This window comes from Acinonyx jubatus, chromosome B2 (assembly GCF_027475565.1).
Source record: "Acinonyx jubatus isolate Ajub_Pintada_27869175 chromosome B2, VMU_Ajub_asm_v1.0, whole genome shotgun sequence".
NCBI lineage: Eukaryota > Metazoa > Chordata > Mammalia > Carnivora > Felidae > Acinonyx > Acinonyx jubatus.
The window spans coordinates 83,063,657-83,082,638 of NC_069385.1; the positions used below are offsets into that span (position 1 = coordinate 83,063,657).

The 18,982-nt window shown below is 44.5% G+C and overlaps 1 protein-coding gene across 7 annotated transcripts in view; it reads left to right on the forward strand.

The window, feature by feature from the left end:
* The first annotated feature begins 9,770 nt into the window (after positions 1-9,770).
* COL12A1 (collagen type XII alpha 1 chain) overlaps positions 9,771-18,982 on the forward strand; it is a 115,304-nt gene continuing 106,092 nt past the window's right edge. For 4 of the 7 annotated variants that reach the window (XM_027057392.2, XM_027057394.2, XM_027057396.2 and 1 more), the window contains exons 1-2: positions 9,771-9,910; positions 12,950-13,057. In XM_027057392.2, coding sequence (XP_026913193.1) covers positions 12,985-13,057 — 73 coding nt within the window. In that variant the 5' untranslated portion in view covers positions 9,771-9,910; positions 12,950-12,984. Of the gene's footprint in view, positions 9,911-9,941; positions 10,901-12,949; positions 13,058-16,023; positions 17,993-18,982 lie in introns of those variants that run through there. The other 3 variants (XM_027057393.2, XM_053222565.1, XM_053222564.1) reach the window with 3 other exon arrangements.

Sequence of the window (18,982 nt, forward strand, 5' to 3'; positions counted from 1 at the left end):
ATCTGGTCTCCTTATTAGCAGCTCTGTCAGCTGTACCAGTAAGTGCTGGGTGGGCCAGGCACATCTAGATGCGTATATCACTACCTATTTGTGGCAATTTTGTTTTGCTTTAACTTTAAAAGATTTCAGATGCAGGTATGTTGTGACAGGCAGCAAGCTTCCACTGCTCTAGTCCAACCCCATTCTTGAGGTAGTGAGGCAATGAGTCCCAACATGTTTTGCTAAATTAATGACATGCTCAAGAATACAGTACCCAGAATAATGGCAAGAAGACCAATCTAAGCAGTTGGCACCTGGGTTCTAGTCCTGGCACCAATGATAGAAATATACTATTGAGCAAGCTCCTGAACTGCTCTGGTTCTCAGGTTTTGTAAGTGTGAAATGATGCAGTGGGTTACATGATTTCTAAGATCCCTTTTGGTCATAGAGTCAGCTAGTTGTCCCCCATTTCCTTTTCTCTCTTTCTTCCATAATAATAGAAACATCAGAGTTCTATTATCATTCTGTGATAATTTCTATCATCATTAGATAGATGAGGCTACCATATAATCTCATTTCTATCTCTAAAAGTGTTCATGGGGCATCTGGGTGACTCAGTTGGTTGAGTGTCCAACTTTGGCTCAGGTCATGACTCATGGTTCATGAGTTTGAGCCCCACATTGAGCTCACTGCTGTCAGCACTCCTCCATGCATGGAGCCTGCTTCAGATCCTCTGTCTCTCTCTCGCTGTCCCTCCCCTGCTTGTGCTTTCTCTCTCTCTCTCATAAATAAACAAACCTTTTAAAAAAAGTATTCAACTCATCTACTGAAAGTACATACAGTAAAAAAAATTACAGTATTTACATTAGAAGAAATAAAAGCAAATTCTGTCCTCATCTTTGGATATATATTTTAATGTCAACATTAGTAAGAACAAGAAATAGCATCTTGAGTGTCCTTTGGCAATGAAATTTGACCATGTTTTTTTCTGCCTGAAACTTTAAAGACAATGACAACAATGAACAGACTCCTTCCAGGTGTAACATGGGAATGGGGGCGGTGGAAGCCTGGGAAGCAGGTGCGGGCGGGTGGGTCTGAGTCTGACTGCCCCACTGCCAGCTCTCTGACCCTGGCCAATCAACCTTTCTTCAGTTTAGGGGTTTCCTCAAAATAATTTTCTAACAACTGGCTGGCAACACTGAACCCAAATTTAAACAGTCCCTTGGAACACACTGATTTGGGGACCAGCTCTCCAGGTGATTGGTCCTCCTGACCTGCCAGTTCTAGATGGCTCCCCTTAGCCCTCCAGGTGGCAGGTGGGTTCTCGGCTTTTCTCAGCACAGACTTCATGAATAGCAAAGGGGGCTTGGCTTAGATAAGCACGGGTCAACCCTCACAGACCATCAGAATTATCAAGGTAGCTTCAAAAATGTAGAGATGCCCAGGCTTGCCTTGGAGAACAGATATAACTGGTCTAAGGGTGGTGCTCAGACATCAGTAGAGAAGTTTTCCAGGCTCCCTGAGTGATTATTTTGTGCAGGTAGGCTTGAGTCCCATTAGCTTAGGTCTACTAAGCTTAGGTCACCTCAAGGCACATGGTGGCTTTCCAGTAGGACAGAAGTGGGAGGAATATCACTGAGCCAATCACAGAGCTCAGACAATGGCCATATTGTGAAAGCCCATTATTTATTTGCTGCAATCCTCACCTTAGTTCCAGTGTAGAAATGGGAATGAGCATCAGGCACTGCTAGAAAATGCAAGACCAGACATTTCAACTTCATTTTCATAGGTAATAATAAAAATAGTGAAGGCACAAGACTTCATTTCAAAAGAGTGTTAATAAAAACGTAACCTCAATACTTGGTTTCTTACACTTGTGTGGTGAGCATGGCATTAAGTGTTCCTGACATCAGAGAACAGAAGCTTTTATTTTGGGGGCAGTTAGTGGTTTTGTTCAAAGCTATTGCTACCAGGAAAAAAACAAAAATCTAAGAAAAGAAGCCATTCAATAAATAAAACTACACTTAAAAAAAAAAAAACTAGACCATGTGTGAAAGTTTGAAATGATTTTCTCAATTTAAACACTGAGTGAGGATTTAATGTACTTTCAGCCTGATGAGTCCAGCACCCGGGCAGCATAGACAGGGGGAGGATGGAGAAAATTGTTTAAGCATTTCCCAGATGCTTTTTGTATCACATGCAGTGTTATGTATTCAGCCACCCATGACCAAGCTTTCAGGAGAGCCAAGGAACAACAATGCCATCCTTTTCCCTTTGAATAACTGCCTGTCACACAGTGCAAATGTGACCTCTTCAGTAGTTTTTCACACTTTGCAAAATTCTGGGTGGGGGGTGGGGATGGGGAGGAAGGATACATCTCTTTCTCTTAAAAAATCTGTATAGAGGGGCATCTGGGTGGCTCCAATGGTTAAGTGACCAATTCTTGATTTCGTCTCAGGTCATGATCTCGCAGTTCGGTTCGTGAGATCGAGCCCTGCATCGGGCTCTGCACTGACAGCTCAGAGCCTGCTTGGGATTCTTTCTCTCTCTCTCTCTCTCTCTCTCTCTCTGTGTCCCTGGCATGTCATTCAGTCATCTGACTTTGCTCAATCATCGTAAGATATTTTCCCATCATGACTTCCTAACACCAGTCATTTTCCTCTTTGCATGCCACTGTTGTGAGTGCCACAAGATAGACCCTCTGAGTCTCTTACCTGGATTCTGGCCCACCCCTCACCCCATCTCCCTTTATTTTTATTTATTTTTTAAAGTTTATTTACTTACTTAGAGAGAGACAGAAAGCACAAATGGAGGAGGGACAGAGAGAGACACAGAATCCAAAGCAGGCTCCAGGCTCTGAGCTGTCAGCACAGAGCCCAAAGCGGGGCTTGAACTCATGGACCTTGAGATCATGGCCTGAGCTGAAGTTGGACACTTAACCTACTGAGTCATCCAGGCAACCCCCCCCCCCCGCCCCCCCCCCCCCCCCCCCCCCCCCCCCGGTCTCCTTGCTTGTAGGCTGTCTTCCTAACAAGTTACTGTGAGCCTGATTGTCAGATTAGGCTTTTTGCAACAAGATTTTTATCATTCTTCTGTGGTTTTAATATACCAGAAAGACCATGAGCTTAGGTATCAGAAAGCCAAGCTCAGATCTGGGTTCCAAAATTAACAGGTAAATCACCTGACTTCTCTGAGCCTCAATTCCTTCTCTCTAGCATAGAGATAAGAATTAAATGTTATGGACTGATGTATGTAAAATGCTTTGCGCAATGACTGGGATACGCCCTGTCAATTATTTGCTCAGTAATGATTATATTTAAAGGATTAAATTCCAGAATCTCAGCTACTTCCAAACTCCAATACTATTCCATCGTGTTCACAAAGTTTCTGCTGAAACAACTCTGCTTTATTTATTGCCCAGGACATTTCTTTTCTCTTTGCTATTTTTTTCAACTTCTCATTTTGAATCTTGTGCTTGGAATGTTAACTGCTAGTCCTTTAAAATCTTCCTCCTCCAGAAATTCTTTAGGGACCACTTCAGCATACACTGCTTTCTCCCTTGCACAAACTTGCAACGATTCTTATTGTTGGGAGACACCTCTCCAGTGGATCTCTCCTGTTTCTGCAGAGGCACCAAATGCTTTTATTTTAGAGGATTGTTTCCAGGGAGTTTGTATACTAGCGGCCTAAGAACCAAAGGTAATTTCTCCCTCCAGAGCAAAGGGCAAGTTTGTTTACTGTCTAGTGTAACAAAGATAATGCCTCCTTTCAGGGCAAAAGTCAGGCAGGCTGACTGCCCTTAGAAAAGACATGGGTTCCCCAAGCTCAGTTCAGTTTCCTCAGTGCAACCCACTGTGTTTGCAAGGGTCACTGGGTCTTCTTCGCATTACCCCGTGGGAACTGGGGCCTGGAGAACCAGGGCAAATAATGATACTCTGGCTACTGGTATTGCTGTCAGTAACACAGTCCTTTGTCTCTGGTTCCTCGTGTGTTCTGCCAGCATCCTGTGAATCTGTAGTATGTTAACTTGTTAGCTTGCAAGTAGGATACAATTTCAGATCCTAAAATAGTTCTTGACGACTATTATTGTTATTGTTATTATTTGGTTGCTATGGCTCTTAAATATTTTTTCATAACAATCTACTCTTTCCCCCCTTTTTTCTTGTCATGGGGTTTTGGAGAGACTGATTTATGGAGAAACCGGTTTGTGGAGAAATTGCTTTTTTTATGCAGAATGTTCTGAATCATGGGTTGAATTGATTGCTTCCTGCAATGTCTTTTGTCTTGTTTCTGTATATCATGATTCCCCCCCACCCCCCAATTATTTTTTATACTGGTCTGTCAGTTTCCAATTATACACTGTCTCCAGACTTCTCTTGAGTCTTTTGACTTTGGTCTTTGTTACTACATTTATGCTTTTTATGGACAGGACCTCTTTTGATTTGCTTTTTAAAAAAAATTCCTCACAGTTTCTAGTGAACATCATGAATGTTTGCTGAATGAATGATCCAGATCAAAACGATTAAAGGAGTCTACTCACATAATGGCCATCCTTTCCCTCTTTTCCACCAGAGGGCGCATTCCACTCCATATTGGATTTAGGAACATTTCAAAGTCTGGAATTCTGTCTGCCTTGAATACCTGGGTATCTGTGCTTCTATAAATGTAGCTGAATGAAGTAGTAAGTGTATAAAAATGCTTTATCAAATGAAACCTTGGTCTGGTTACACTTATCCTACACAGGAGCTCCAACTGGGACCAATAAAACCTCTGACTATGATTTCATCACTACTGCATTTCAGTGTACTACGTAATCAGTTTGAAGGCCATGACCAAATCCTGAAAAATGAGTTCCTAATGACTTTTCACATTTTCCAGCAACCTTCAAATTTATGTCAGTATACACTTACCAACTGTCCACACACAGAGCGGTGTTCTGATTAGGAATTCTGGACCTGCTGCTACTTTGATAGTTACCAAATAAATAGATTTTGAGTCCCGAGGTGGTAAGGATGACTGAAACAGTATTGAATCTTATAGAAATGAAGTCACAAAGGGCTGCTTTCTTAACTCTTAAGTGAATGTGTTTCCTTTTATCTTTCATAGTTGCTCAAGGAGGTCAGAGCTAACTGAACAATCGACTCCCATCAGCATTTGACTTTTATCAAATCTGAATGGTTCATCCTAGGAAGATGTTGTATTTGGATGCAAATTTTTTGTTTTAAGCTTCATAGCCTTCCAGGCAACCACATTTGTTGAGGTCACAAGAAGTTGAACTTGCCACCTTGGGTGGGAGGATAAATGTGATGCAATTACTGTTTTCTGCTCCACAGCTGCTCACACGCCAAAAGGGAGAGATCGTTTCAGGGCAAGTGAGAGGTCTGGATGAGGTGCGCACAAGCCTGGTGACCTCTCTGGAATAGTTCTTTATGAAGAAGTCAAGAAGGCAGGAACACAATACATCCCTTCTCCCTTCCTGTAGGGACGTCTTTGGTCCCTGGATTCTTTAGCTTTGCTAGTACAGAGAGGGTAGTTGCTTACTGCTTCTCATTTTTAATTTTAAAACATTTTGAAGCCATAATCTCTTAAGAGATGTAAGTGGGCCAGTGAAATCCCTTCAGGTGTCCTGGGTGTTCCTTGACAGAGTTTTGAGGGCGAGGCCTCATCTGAATTGTCTTTGTATCCACTGCTCTGAGCTTGTCACTGTGCACACACATGGAAGGTGCTCATCAACTGTATTTTGACTTCGTGCACAGGGTTCTAAAGGAGAGGATTCAGACACACTGTTTTTGATGTGACTTCTTGACTGTTCAGATACAATGCCTCTCTGCCTCTGAGAATCAGTGTAGGCAGAATACTATCTCCTCTCTCCACACTCTTATCTCAAAGGGCTTCTTCTCCCAAGACCCTTGAAGTCCACTCTGGGTACAGCCCACACACAGCCCCAAGAACTGGACCAACTGTGCACATTCAGCCTGGGTTTTTCTTTCCTTCCCCTAGAGGTACATCAGCAAGAACTTGCAGTGGAAACACCTTCACCTATAGCAGGAGTGCTGGTTAGGTTAACGCCAAGAAAATCAATGAGGAGGCTGCTTTTGCCTGTTTATAAATTAGGGACGACCCTGTAATCTGAACTCCTTCCTGAAATTCACACATTTTAAGTTTATCCCTGACCAGAACCTTGCAGCAGCCTTGGGGCAAGAATTTCTATAGGCGGTTAGTTAATGGACACAAAGAGAGTTTATGTCACCTCCTCACTTGTTCTCCCATGTTGTCGCCTCTCAGACATTTCTGGGAATCAGATGGATGAATGACACATTTTTCAAAAACTCACCTGCAACTCAACTTCTGGCTCTCCATTCTGGAACTTTGACCTCCGACGCCAGTGCTCGTGCTCACCGCTAGATCGCGCTGTCGGACAAGGAATCTGAAGCTCTGGAACCTCCGGGAGCCCAGGAGTCGAAGGGAGAAGAGGTGGGCGAGCAGATGATAGAGTGAGGAAGGGTGAGCCCAGGGTATAACCTGAGGAATAAAAGACACACAAAGCATCTAAAGTGAATAAATTGAACCATCTCTGCCTCACTCGATAAATGTCAATTTGTTGCAAACATTAAGGGATTCCAAGGGGCATCAAGAACTGGACGCTCTGCAAAAGGGGGCAGATTGGAAGAGGGTTTACACGTTTTTTTTTTTTTACCGATTTGTCCCCTTACCATACTGGGAGTCTAGCTTGCAGAAGGGCCCCCAGAGGCCAAACCGTGCAGGTGTCTTGCTGGAAGTCCCTCCCGAGGTGCCTCTTTGCATAACCTTGAGTTGCACTCCTGTCTCGTGAAAATGGGTGTTTTTGGATTAGCTTGTGGATGTATGTCTGTGTACTCCCCGAACCAGTGTTCCTTCCTTCTTTTTCCTCTCAACCTATTTTGGAAGTATTTCGTAGAGATTCTTTTTTCTGAGGGACCAAGGGTGTTTGCGGCCAGTGGTTTGTTACTGACAGACCTTTGCAGTAACTATTTTCAAATGCATTAAATCTAAGTCTGTTAATGAGAATGCCTTAAGCAAGAGAGGATGGCCACAGGGGTCCCCAGGATGTCACTTTGGGTTGGAGAGCTGTGCAATGTGAGTGCTTTTGCGGGGGGGGGGGGGGGGGGTGGGGGAGGGGAGGGGCGTGCTCCCGCCTCTGGAAAAGGCAGCCCTTGGCTCCCCAGCAGGTGACTGACTGTTCAACTCTGCATTTGCAGCTCTGAGCCAAATCAACTGGGAAGAACTCTTTTAAGAGAGAGAAACAAACCATAAGAGACTATTAATAATAGAGAACAAACTGAGGGCTGATGGAGGCAGGTGGGTGAGGGATGGGCTAGATGGGTGATGGGTATTAAGGAGGACCCTTGTTGGGATGAGCCCTGGGTGTTGTATGTAAATGATGAATCACTGAATTCTACTCTTGAAACCAATATTGCACTGTATTTAACTAACATTTAAATAACAATTAAAAAAAATAAAATCAGTAAAACCAGAGTTACACTGCTCCCCGGTGTACAACTTTGCCATCACAAATTAAAAACAACAAAAAGTACATAAAGAAAGAAAAGCGCGCCTACACACACACACACACACACACACCTGAGCGAAATGCAAACCCCAGCCATCCTTGGCTGGCCAGCGAGGCGGCAGCTTTCCTTTTCTAGACAGTGGGTGCGGGTTCCCAAGGGGCGTCCCTGGCGGTTCTAAGTCCCTGTGCGGGCCAGGGTGTCCGCTGCGAGCAGCGCAGCGCGACTGGATGACCGGCCTGCGGCTGCCGGGACTTATCTGCCTCTTGGCTCTGTCCTTGTGTCTGCCACCAGCCCACTTGCGTCTGTAAGAAGGAATTTGAGTGAGGGTGCGGGTAGAGGGCTGGCCACCGAGCGAAGGACCGCTCTCCACCGGCTGGGTATAAGAGCTCACTGGTACTCAGCTGATGACCCCGGTCCGCGTAGTGCACGTCGGGTCATTCACGTCCAGGACGCGTTTCTGCCCTAGGGGTTTGTGCCGGACACCCGGGTTGTGAGAGTTTGAAGGGGGAAAACGCCTGGGCACTGTGCGCGTGTGTGGGCTCTTTGTGACAGCTGCCCAGCGGGTTTTCGAGTGGGCCGTGTGTACTCAGGGAATGTGCAGAGGTGGAGATTCCCATTTTTCTCCATTCTTTCCCTCCAACCTTCTCTCTGGCTTCCTCTGGCTTTAGCTGGAGGCAGCTGTGAGTGGGGCGGAATGGAGGGGGGCGCTCTGCAAGTTCTTGTCATTCTAAAGGCAAGTTCAGAGGCTATCACGCCTGTTGGAGGGAAGGCCAGATTTGCAAACGTCAGTCAAATAGGGAAGAGAGGTTTACATTGGCGACAAGACCTCCCCTTTTACTATTGCTGGCGGTCAATTCCAGGGGCATAGCTCCCGCGTTCCCCTCCGGGCCCCCTCCCCCATCCGGGGTGCTCACCCTGTCAGGGTTAACCTCTAGGCTTCAAAAGGCCAAAAGTGCAGAGCTTGTGACCAGGGCACAGACGTGTGTAATCTGAACCTCTCCTGGAGCGTTTTTCTGATGCTACAGTGTTAGAGCCCCGCGCTTCCTCCCGTGCATCTAGTACAATTTGGCAACCCTGAGTGCCAGGTTTCCTGCTCTAGGCCAAGGGGGTGGAGCCGATTGGGGGGAGGGGGCGGTAAAAAGGGGAAGATGCTGGCAGAATGTCAGCTCTCATTTGGCGTCCATCTCTTTGGTAGTTGGGGGAAATTTACTTTCATTCGTCTCGACCCCGCGGGGTTGGAAGGCAGAGTTTCTGGTCCAAAGCCTCCGCTGGGGGCCAGGTTATGCTGTGGTCCGGATGCCAAATTTCCAACGTGATTGCAACTTGTTCCCTAGCGGCTTCTTGTGCTGAGGACCCCAAGGTTTCATTGCGTCCCTTGCCCTCTGTCTTGGCTCAAATTAAGCCTCTTAGTTCCGTCCCGAAGCATTAGCGAAGTAAGACAGGACTGGGAAAGCCATCCCGTCGCTGAGCCCCGCGAGGGCGGCTGTACGGGTTTCCAATCGGCCGCTCAGAGATTGAAAAAGACAGAAGGCGCGCCGCGTGCACAGACAGTTAGTTAATGGAAACCCTGTAAATCGGTTTTAAGTGCACCCAGGACGGAGGGGGAGGGAAGTGTAGGTGGTGATGATGGGGGATGGGACTAGGGTGGGGTGGGGTCGGTCACACATTCTTGCAGTTCTGAAACTAAGAGTCGCTTCCCTCCCTCCCATTGTTCTTAATTTAGGAAAATAAATTCATTAAAGAAAATCGCAAGGATAGGGAAACCCGAGCTCCCCAGCCCGCCCCAAGCAGAAGAGTGCGCGGCTTCCCTTGGCAGGGAACCCGGCTGCGGCTGTCCCCCTCCCCGCTTCCTCCCTCTTCCCCCCCCTCCCTGCATTCCCCCCCCCCCTTCCCGGCGGGGCATTGCTACTACGGGGATCGCCACCTCACGCCGAAGGAATGCTGGAAGTATGCACACGTTCCCAAAAGTAGACCTCCTTCACCGCCGGAGGAGCATACATCACCCCGTGGCAGCCGTCCACCTTCTCAGGCGTTTCGTAACCGAGTAAACTGAGAGCCGGGAACAGCCCTCTATTAAGTAGCCCGCGGCGCGGAGCCTCTTCCCACTCGACCAAGGCGAGCCGTCGCAGACGCGTCCGCGCGCGGGCAGCTGCGGTCCCGGGCAGTCTCCGCCCGTCCGGCGGCGCCTGCGGCTCCCGCCGGGACACTCCAACACTTCACAACCTTGGTGGCCTTGCCGCTGCCCGCCTCCCGGCAGCCGCCAGGTGCTCCTGGAGCGCGGCGCCAATTGCCTGGGCGTGCGGAGGGTCACGCCGAGCGCAGCCTTCTACGACGCCGGGAAGCCGCTGTCGCCGCCGCTACCTCGGACACCACCGCCCCAGGTTAGTCCGGCTTCTAGCCCTTTCCCCTTACCCCGTCCCTCACAAAGATAACTAGGGAACCTTGTTTCTAGCCCGTTCCTTGCGCTGCCCTAAGTCCCTAGGGTCCGCGCGCGAGACCCGTTTGGACTGGTCAGAGTGGAGCGGTGCCTGGGATTTGCCGGGTGTCCTGGGGTTCTGTGATTCATTTTATCTTTGCGGGACAAAGAGTTGTAGCTTCTCCTACGAGTTGATGCAGGGCGGCCGTGTGTGCGTGAAGCACGCTGTTCCGCGTTTCTGCTCGTAGAGGGATTTCATCTATAGATGCTGTCGACTTCCAGGAAGGGCGGCCCAGGTTCTGGGGCCACCGGCCGCTCGCTGCCTCTTGGTCGGAGCTTTCCCGGGGTGCGGTGGTGCAGCCGCGCCGCTGGGAAGGTATTTTAGTGACGCACGGCGCGGAATTCTTTGGCGGGCCGGCTGAGTGCTCTGCAGCTCGTCGAAGCTGCGCGGGCGTGTGTGGCATCTTGAGACAGATTCCTCGTCGAGTGTTTTGGCTCCTCGGCTTTTCAAAGCATCTGCGATGATGGTGGGTTAATCCGGCTCTAGGAGACGCAGCCTTGGCCGACTTCCTCAACTTCTCGAGAAAGCTCGCCCTTCCCGACCTCTTCCCGAGTGCCTTGGTCGAGGGGTCCGTGGAACCTTCGAAGTAGTTTCCATCGCAAATCCTAGATAGTGTATAAAGATCAGAGAGCGTGGGGCGCCGGGTTCATTTATGGAGCGGAGACGCGAAGACAGGGAGCAAAAGAGGTACCCCAAATCGAGGGTCCTTGGGCACCTTCGGGTGACCCTTTCGGGGCGTTCCAGGACCCCCTTTCTGTCCCCCTCCCGCCGCAGCGTGGACTACGTAACCTAAAGTATGCAGGAGTACTGGGGAAGGATGGAGCAAGAAAGGAAAGGAGCGCTAAACTCGCCCTTGGCTAACTAATGTCAAGGTCGCAGTGGGTCAAAGAGGAGGTAGGTGACGCGCACGGATCTGGAGGAACCCCGTGGGTGAGGGGAGGTGTAATTTTCTTTTTTAACTGCACTCAGGAGTTAAAGAATTGGTCTTTTCCAGGAGGGTGGGAGGGGGGCAGTGGGTAGAAGGAGACCAGTTTCTTAAGACCTACCCCCTCCCCCTCCCCTCTCCCCGCACCCGCTCCTCCGCAACTGACTCATTTTCATTCATAAGGGTGAAGTGAGGGAATCCTTGCGGACACGTAGGGGCGGCCGCTTTCAGACATTTATGTCTGAGAACGCTCAATGAAGCACCGACCTTAGCGTTCACGTAAATGTTTTGGCTAAAAGGAGAGAAAACTTTTTTTTAAACATATGGACGGAATGCCTGGCGGGCTGGTAGAACTGACTGTACGTTCCGATATCCCGACGCGACGTGATTCATTCTTGCCGCTGAGTCAGGCAGCCAATAGGTGGCGCTCTCGACCCAGACAAAAGCGCTTCCACTTCTCAGGGTTTTTTTGTGTGTGTGAAGAGTTCAGGAATTTAAAAAAAAAAAAGTCTGAACGCAGCTTTTTGATGGTTGGATTGTCAATCAGCCTTTAACTCTTCGCGAGCACGACTGCCAACTGAATTGGAAATTATTGTAGCAAAGTTAAGGCCAGCTGATGGGAACAATGGGCTAGCCTCACCTCCTGCTTTTCACTGATGGTTGAAGAGGGTTAGAAATGTCAAACAGCTGTTAATTAGGGAGAAAGAAATTGCTGGAGTCCTTGAATCTTCTGAGCAGCGCCAACATTTTAATCTTGGCCTCATGAAAAGGAGCTCTGGGCAATTTGGCACGCCTGCTCATCAGACATTTAAAACGCAATTTACACTCAGGCCGAGGAAAGATGCCCTAATACATTGTGCCAATAATTTGGAAGGGCATGGTTGGAGCTTGTCAGTTTCTTTTCTCAAAGAGGGCTTGACCTTTGGCTCATTTTTGGATTCCCAAGCAGGACTTCGTTTCTCAAGCAGCCTTGCCTGTTGCCTTACAATAACTTATGTACTTCCCAGTCAACTCTCTTTTTATGTCTTGCCTCTGGCAACTTCCCAATTCAGCTCATTGCTAGTAGCTTTTGTCTGTGGATTGGACCTTAGAATATTTTAGAAGATTCCCTTCTGCTAACATAGTTAAGCACCTACTATGTGCTGGGAATCATGAAAGATGAATAAGACTCTTTGTGTTTAAGAAATTAATAACCTAGTTACAGAATCAGGAAAAATTAGAATAGAATGTATTCTCCTGTGGAGGATATATTCTCGTAATCTTCTGGATTAAGTGGACAGTTAAATGAAAATATTAATTATTATTGGGAATTTTTATTAAAAATCTCTTGGGAAAACAGATGAGAGTGTTTTGTCTCTTCTATTGCCTGTTTTTTAAAATTATATATCTTAGAATTGTTATCTCCTCATTTTGGGTAAAGGATTTATCAGATGTGAAGAGAACACAGCTAGCAGTAGGGTCAGGTTTCAGTTGGGCCTTACATATTTCTGTATAATCCATTTCAGACCTTAAAGAGCTGCATATTGGTAGGCAGAACAAAATGAAGAAAAAAAGAGAGTAAAAGAGGTTTATTATACTTTTCCAAATTACCTTGAGACCACTAAAGTACCTAAAGAGTTCAGCAGCTAGGAAAAAGCTGCAGGCCAAATAAAATCCCCAGCTGGAAGAGACATTTAGTTGAGTCAGGGATAAAATGACCTCTGAATTAGCCATCACCAAGGCAGGATGAAGTCATGTGGGGCCTGGTAAGGCAGTCACCCGGGGATGCTAAGCAGGACCAACCTCCAGGAAAACAGGACCCTCTTTAAACTTGAAATCCCTCTTAGTGCCATGATTAAACTGCAGTAGATGAACTTGACTTACACTGCTCCACAATAGGCCCATTATATTCGAGGCTGGGCCCTGCGGTTATTAAGGCAGATCTGGTCGGGTACTGGCCCAGGTCCAGGCTCCAGTTCTAACCTGGTTCCGGGCCTGCCCGGACCCGGTTCTGATACGGTCACTGCTTCCTCCCGCAGATCCCTTCATGCGGCTGTGAGCTCGGAGGCCGAGCATGCGGACCAGGCTTCCCCCAGCGCTTGCCGCCCTGGGCGCGGCCCTGCTGCTGTCTTCCATTGAGGCAGAAGGTAAACTGCTCTTCCTCCCCCTTCTGTCAGTGACAATGCAGAATTCTAGAAAGGAAAAAAACAAATCAATCTTGCCACTATTGCTTGCTCTGTTTTTTTCTGTACTTCGTGTTTTCTCCGGGTGTTTCTCTCCTCTAAGAGAAACGCCCCCTTCTCCTGAGGTCTGTCCATTTTCTGGCTCTCAGGTCCAGCTCTTTCGTATTCTGTTTAATCCATTCCGTACAGTGCTGTGTGGTCTCCTTGCGCTTGTCCCTGCGGTGTGCTGTCCACACTGCCACCTACAGTGCTGCCTTCCGAGAGGACCGGCCGTCCGGGAGGGGGCGACAGCTGCACCCAGCTCTACGAACAGGATGACTCCTGGTGGTACCCAGGAGCCCCGGAGCGCGGGCACGCTTACTCGCGTGGCTGTTTACCACCTAGCTCCGGGCTGCGACCTCGGTGACAGCATGAAATAAAAGACTCCAACAGTGTCGGCTCTGCGTCTCTGTGTGTTTTGTGGGGAGCGCAGTCGTTAGGCTGACGGTGCAGGCAAAGTGAGGTGGCAGCCACACACCGCCTAGGGGATGGGTGGCAAGCTGGGATCCGGACCCAGGATGTGTTGGCGTCGCCCAGGGTGACTGCTGTCCCTGTTTGGTTTTCGGGAGGAACGTGGCTCAGGCCCAGCCCCGCGCAGTTAGCTTGGATCTGTGCCAAGGTTTCCAACCCAGGAAGCAAGTGGGAGCCAGAGGAGCCCAGCTTGGGTCCCTCCCTTCTTCCCTCTAGCATCAGACCTGAGCAGAGTCTGTCAGGGGCTGGGAGATGGGTGTCGTGGCCCCAAGGTCTGTCACAACAGCTCCGTGTGGCCCTCCTTTGTGGAAAATGAAGGACCTTTGCTTATTTCAACCTCAGTATATTCTTTTTTGTTGTGTGCCCTTGATGCCCTAATTTCTCAGTATTTATTGAAAAAGTTATTTCTCTATATTAACCCAATGAGAGCTTCTGTGTTCCCTCAAGTATGATTCAAGACCTGACAAACTAGAGTTATTGCACTGCAAGATAAATCGGGTAATACCATAACAGACATCTTTTTTTTTTCAATAAAAAATGCCCCCTGATGGGGTTAAGGGAGAAAAGACATGCATGGGGCAGCTGTGGGGGTTTGAGAGTGGGTTGTGCTTTTTTAGAGGTTGTGGGAAAGTAGAGCTGTTTCTTGACAACACTGATATTTTCAATAACTTTCTATTGTGTTTGGTTTTCGACTTCAGGACTGCAGGTATAAAAAAATTAAGATTAAGGAAAACAAAGAGGCTCCAAAATGGATGGCCTGCTTAGAAAAGTGACAGAAACTTGCTGTTCTTCTTATCTAACTGATGCTGTGTCAATGTAGAGGCTTTTCAGAGTGGCTTCTGTGAAGTAATACGCGGATGAGGTTGCCTTTAATGTTCCTTTCTATGTCGTTGTTAGGAAGGAATTTTATTTGAGGAACTTCTGGAAGCCCTACTAAAGATATTTTTAGATAATTCACTCAAGTGGCCTATTTATTGCTCATTAAGAAAATAGTTATTTAAAAATCAGAAAGATTTGAGAATTTTTAGGAAAAGAATTAAGTTGGAAATGATGTAAGTGGAAAAAATAAATTCTCAATTGGATAATGGCTGGTTAGCAAAGTGCAGTTAAAAAGAACGTCTTAACATTGTGTGTCAACTGTACTCAACAACAAAAGGGAGAACATTTTACTATCTACATTACTGATGATTTCCATATTTCTCACATTTTATCTTTTCAATTTGGTGCAGCTCTTTCTTTTGCTTTCTTAAGCTGTGTCTTCTTGTCTCCCAACTCCTTAGGTCAGCATTTAGTAATTATATTTTAATGGGATTCATTTTTTGTGCCTTATTCTCTAATTTGGTACTGTCAGATAGAAATATATTAAAAGCCACATATGCAAGCCACATGTGTAACTTAAAGTTTCTGGTTGTCACACTAAAATAGGAAAAAGAAACATGAGAAACTACTTCTTATAGTATATTTAACTTAATATATCCACACAATTATCACTTTAACATGTAATCAATTTAAAGATTATTAGTGAGATATTTTACAATTTTGTGCTAAGTCTTTGAAATTGGCTGTGCATTTTACACTTGCAGCGCATTTCATTTTGAACTGGGCATGTTTCAAGTGCTTGATAGCCACATGTGGCTGGATGCATACGGCTCCTGTGTTGGACAGCACAGCTTGGTGCTAACTACCAACTAAGTGGTCCCATCGAGCCTGTGAAGAGCTAACAGAATTTGTGGCCAAGACCCTTCTGGGAATGATGGCTGGAAAGAGAATTTCTTGGAAATATTGGGGCACATTTCAAAATTTCAACTGACCTCCCCATTTCCTGCTTTGTCATTTTGATCTTAGTTATGAAATGCCCATAATTGCTTTTCTTTCCCTTTTACAACTCATACTTGAACTGTCGTAGTCATACTATTTTTCAACCAATTTCTACTTACTTAATTTTTTATACGTTGAAAACAGTGCTCTTTTTCATATTAATTAAAAAGTTTGGCACATACTTTTTGCATCTTCTTCTTTTTTTTTTAATAGTGGCCAGTGTTCTGTATGACCTATAATGTACGAATCATTTTTGGTTCATGTATCATACGGTATATTAATTGCCATTTAGAAAATTTCACATTTCACATTTAAAGGTTAATGAGAATTAGACACCTTTCTCATTAATCTAGAATTCAAGATGAACACATCTTGTGAAAAACAGCGTTTTAATTTTAGTAAGTTTGATTTATATTTATAATTTATGAGGAGTGCCTGGATATTATCAATTCAGCAGTGAGTTGAGGCCATAAGCTTTAACTGTCTTGTGTCTAGGTTAAGAGGCTAATTGATATATATATATATATATATATGTGTATATATATATATATATATATAAAATTGTATGTCTATGTTTATCTGATAATCCCGTGTCATAAAACAGACACTTTGGACTACAGAGGAACTTTCTAATCATCTATTCTAATTCTCTCATTTTCCAAATGAGGAAGATAGGCTGAGTAGCTCAGTCAACTAATGTGGTTACTTCGAGATAAGGTATAGATGAGACACAGATTTTCTCCTGGTTTAGTGCCGGTTTGCCTACACTGTTCTCTCTTGCTTAAAAACTGGTCAACCCAGTTAAAGGAAGGAACACATTCTGTAACGTGTAAGGAATAATCCATCACTTGTTTGAAATACTAACTTTTCAACTGTTTATTTTTGGTATCTTATAAACACAAATAAAATGAATATATCATGGCAAAGATCATTAAACTTATACTAGCCTTGGATGGAAGATATAAATTAATGCCAATTGCATAGAGTAAAACCACTCTTGGCATACTTCTAAAGGTTTTTGCCATTAGGGCAGTATCCTTTTCAGTGTTGTTATCACAAAGACCAGACTAAAAATCTTACCAGTTCGTCAAGATGGTATTTTAGTAGTATGTTGTCGAATTCTGCTTTATCTTTAACATATTTTATGTGTTAGCAAAACTTACTAGACTCTCTCCTCCTACCTGTCCATCTTTCCATCCATCCATTAATCTCTGTAGAGTTGGTAAACTCTTGGACATATCTTCCTTTTGGTTGCCATAATGAAAAGTTTTTTAAATTATATGTTAAGCTAGATTCTTTAGTTTTAAACAAAGTGTGTAAAATTAATTTGTCAAATTCTATCTATATCTGAATTGGAAATATCTGAATACCACAAATTTATTATTGAGCAGGCATCAAATAATGCTTTTTATAGATTGAAAAATGTAGAGGTATATATGTTAATAAGCACCTGTGTACAAATATTGCTTTCTAAAGTTAGTCGTTCACTCAAATATTTCCTAATCTTTACATTCAACCCAGTATTGTAGAGAGTTGTGTGCTCTGGAGTCAGACTATGGGATTAAAGGTTTGCTGCTTTTTAGTTGTGTTCACCTCTCTAAATTTCACTGACTCATCTGTGAAACAGGGCTAACAGGGCACGTTATGCTGGATTGTTATCAGGAGAAAAAAGAGACAACGTATAAAGTGACTTGTACTCTACCTATTGCATAGCAGACACTCAGAGAATGCTAGCTATTATTATCATTCCTAAAAAGTCCTAAATCCTGCCAATTCATGAAACCAGAATATCACCAGGATGCAGTTTGCATAGCACAGCTTGTTGATAACAGAAAACATTATTCATAAATGGGAAATTACACTACTAGAGTCATGAATACCTAAAATTTTAGTCTTTTCATTATCAGTGTTCAAGTTTTTTGAATATATATCTGATTGCTATATTATTTATTTATAATTTAAGTTCTATTTCTCTTGGTTCAGATTCTCATTGTATGCAACTATGACTCTTTGTCACCATAATCCCTATGTAGGTAGCTCATATCTGAAATATTCCAGCATCTGGAACATTCCATTGTTTTAGGGAATATAGACACTGCTTGTGACAATGCAATGACAGTTGTGAATTATTTTTGTACAAAATAAAAGATTTTCAAAATTAATGAAAATACATTTTGCATTGATTCAAGTTGACGTGGGTCCATACTCACATCTGCTTTATTATCTTTTTTTTGCAAAACAAACAAACAAACAAACAAACAAACAAACAAAAACGTATAAATGGACTGGCAAGGCTGAAAGGTTTCACGTGTGATAAAAGTGGGAGGAAGAAGAGTGGAGTGGGCTCTCTGTCGTACACATGCTAGCCAGCCATTCTTTCGATTCCCAAGTACCACATCTGAGTTTCTATGAACACCTTAAAAACCTCTGAAATGTTAAAGACTTTTCCCAACAGTCAATTTTTCAGTTTTTCTGGAATCCTGGTCATTTGGAAATCAACAAGGTGGGCCGCTGCTGCCCTTCAGCAGTCTTAACCTAATGTCTGCTGCTTCAGGTCAATTTCCCTGCAAGGTTGGTGGTACTGTTTTTCCATGTACTGATTTTTTTTTAAAAGCATGCTCAGGCCAGTTGCGTCTGCCTTTGCATTAAATTTGTCCTGAGCCATTGCTACTGGAACAATATTTTATAATGATATTCTTAATACCTCTTGTTGTATTAACATTTGTTGCATGCTTGTTATACTAAGCGATGACTACAGCTAAACCTTGCAGTATGATTACAGACAGCAGAATGTTGAATAATTAAACCGTGCATGTAGATTAATAGTCTAATCTCACTGCCTGTGTATGGATAGTAAGAAAATAACATTTATTCCATTGCTGGAGTATCCAATAAAAATAAAAAGCCATCACCTACAGTTGGAAGCAGCAGTTCATTAAAGCAAATGTTTGCTTATTTTGTTTTATTTCCATTAAAATGTGCTTTTAATATTACATAAATCCCTAACCCCAGTTAAATTCTATGACTCATGTCTCAAAGCTACTACTGTATTTCAATTGACCTCTATGAAAACCTAAAAGGAGATTGTAATCCTTCAAAACAGATGCAAAAATTCTGACTCACAAGGAATACTTTCAGACTTAAACACTTTAAGAAGAGTATGGCTGAAAGTCATCTTACTTTGTTGACCTCCCTCAAGAGTAGTAATTTATAATGCATTGACCATGCACTGACAGTGAGTCAGTACAATGCTGCATGATGAGGCATGAACATGGCAGAGGGAATATCATTATAAAATATTTCTGAAACGTCTTTGTGTAATGACTATTGTACATGGAGGCTTTCGTTTATTGTGGGAAACTAAAAGCAAGTCAACATTTCATTGACACATGCATGAAGCTATATAGTTCTGTATGTAAACTATTTCTTTCTGTACTTTTCAATTATTCCTGTCATTGACTTCTCCAAGTTTTTATGCACAGTCATGTCTTCAGATTGCTGATCCTTCTTCACTGTTTTCTTTAAGTTCTATAAATAAATGTCCATAAGTATACATTGATG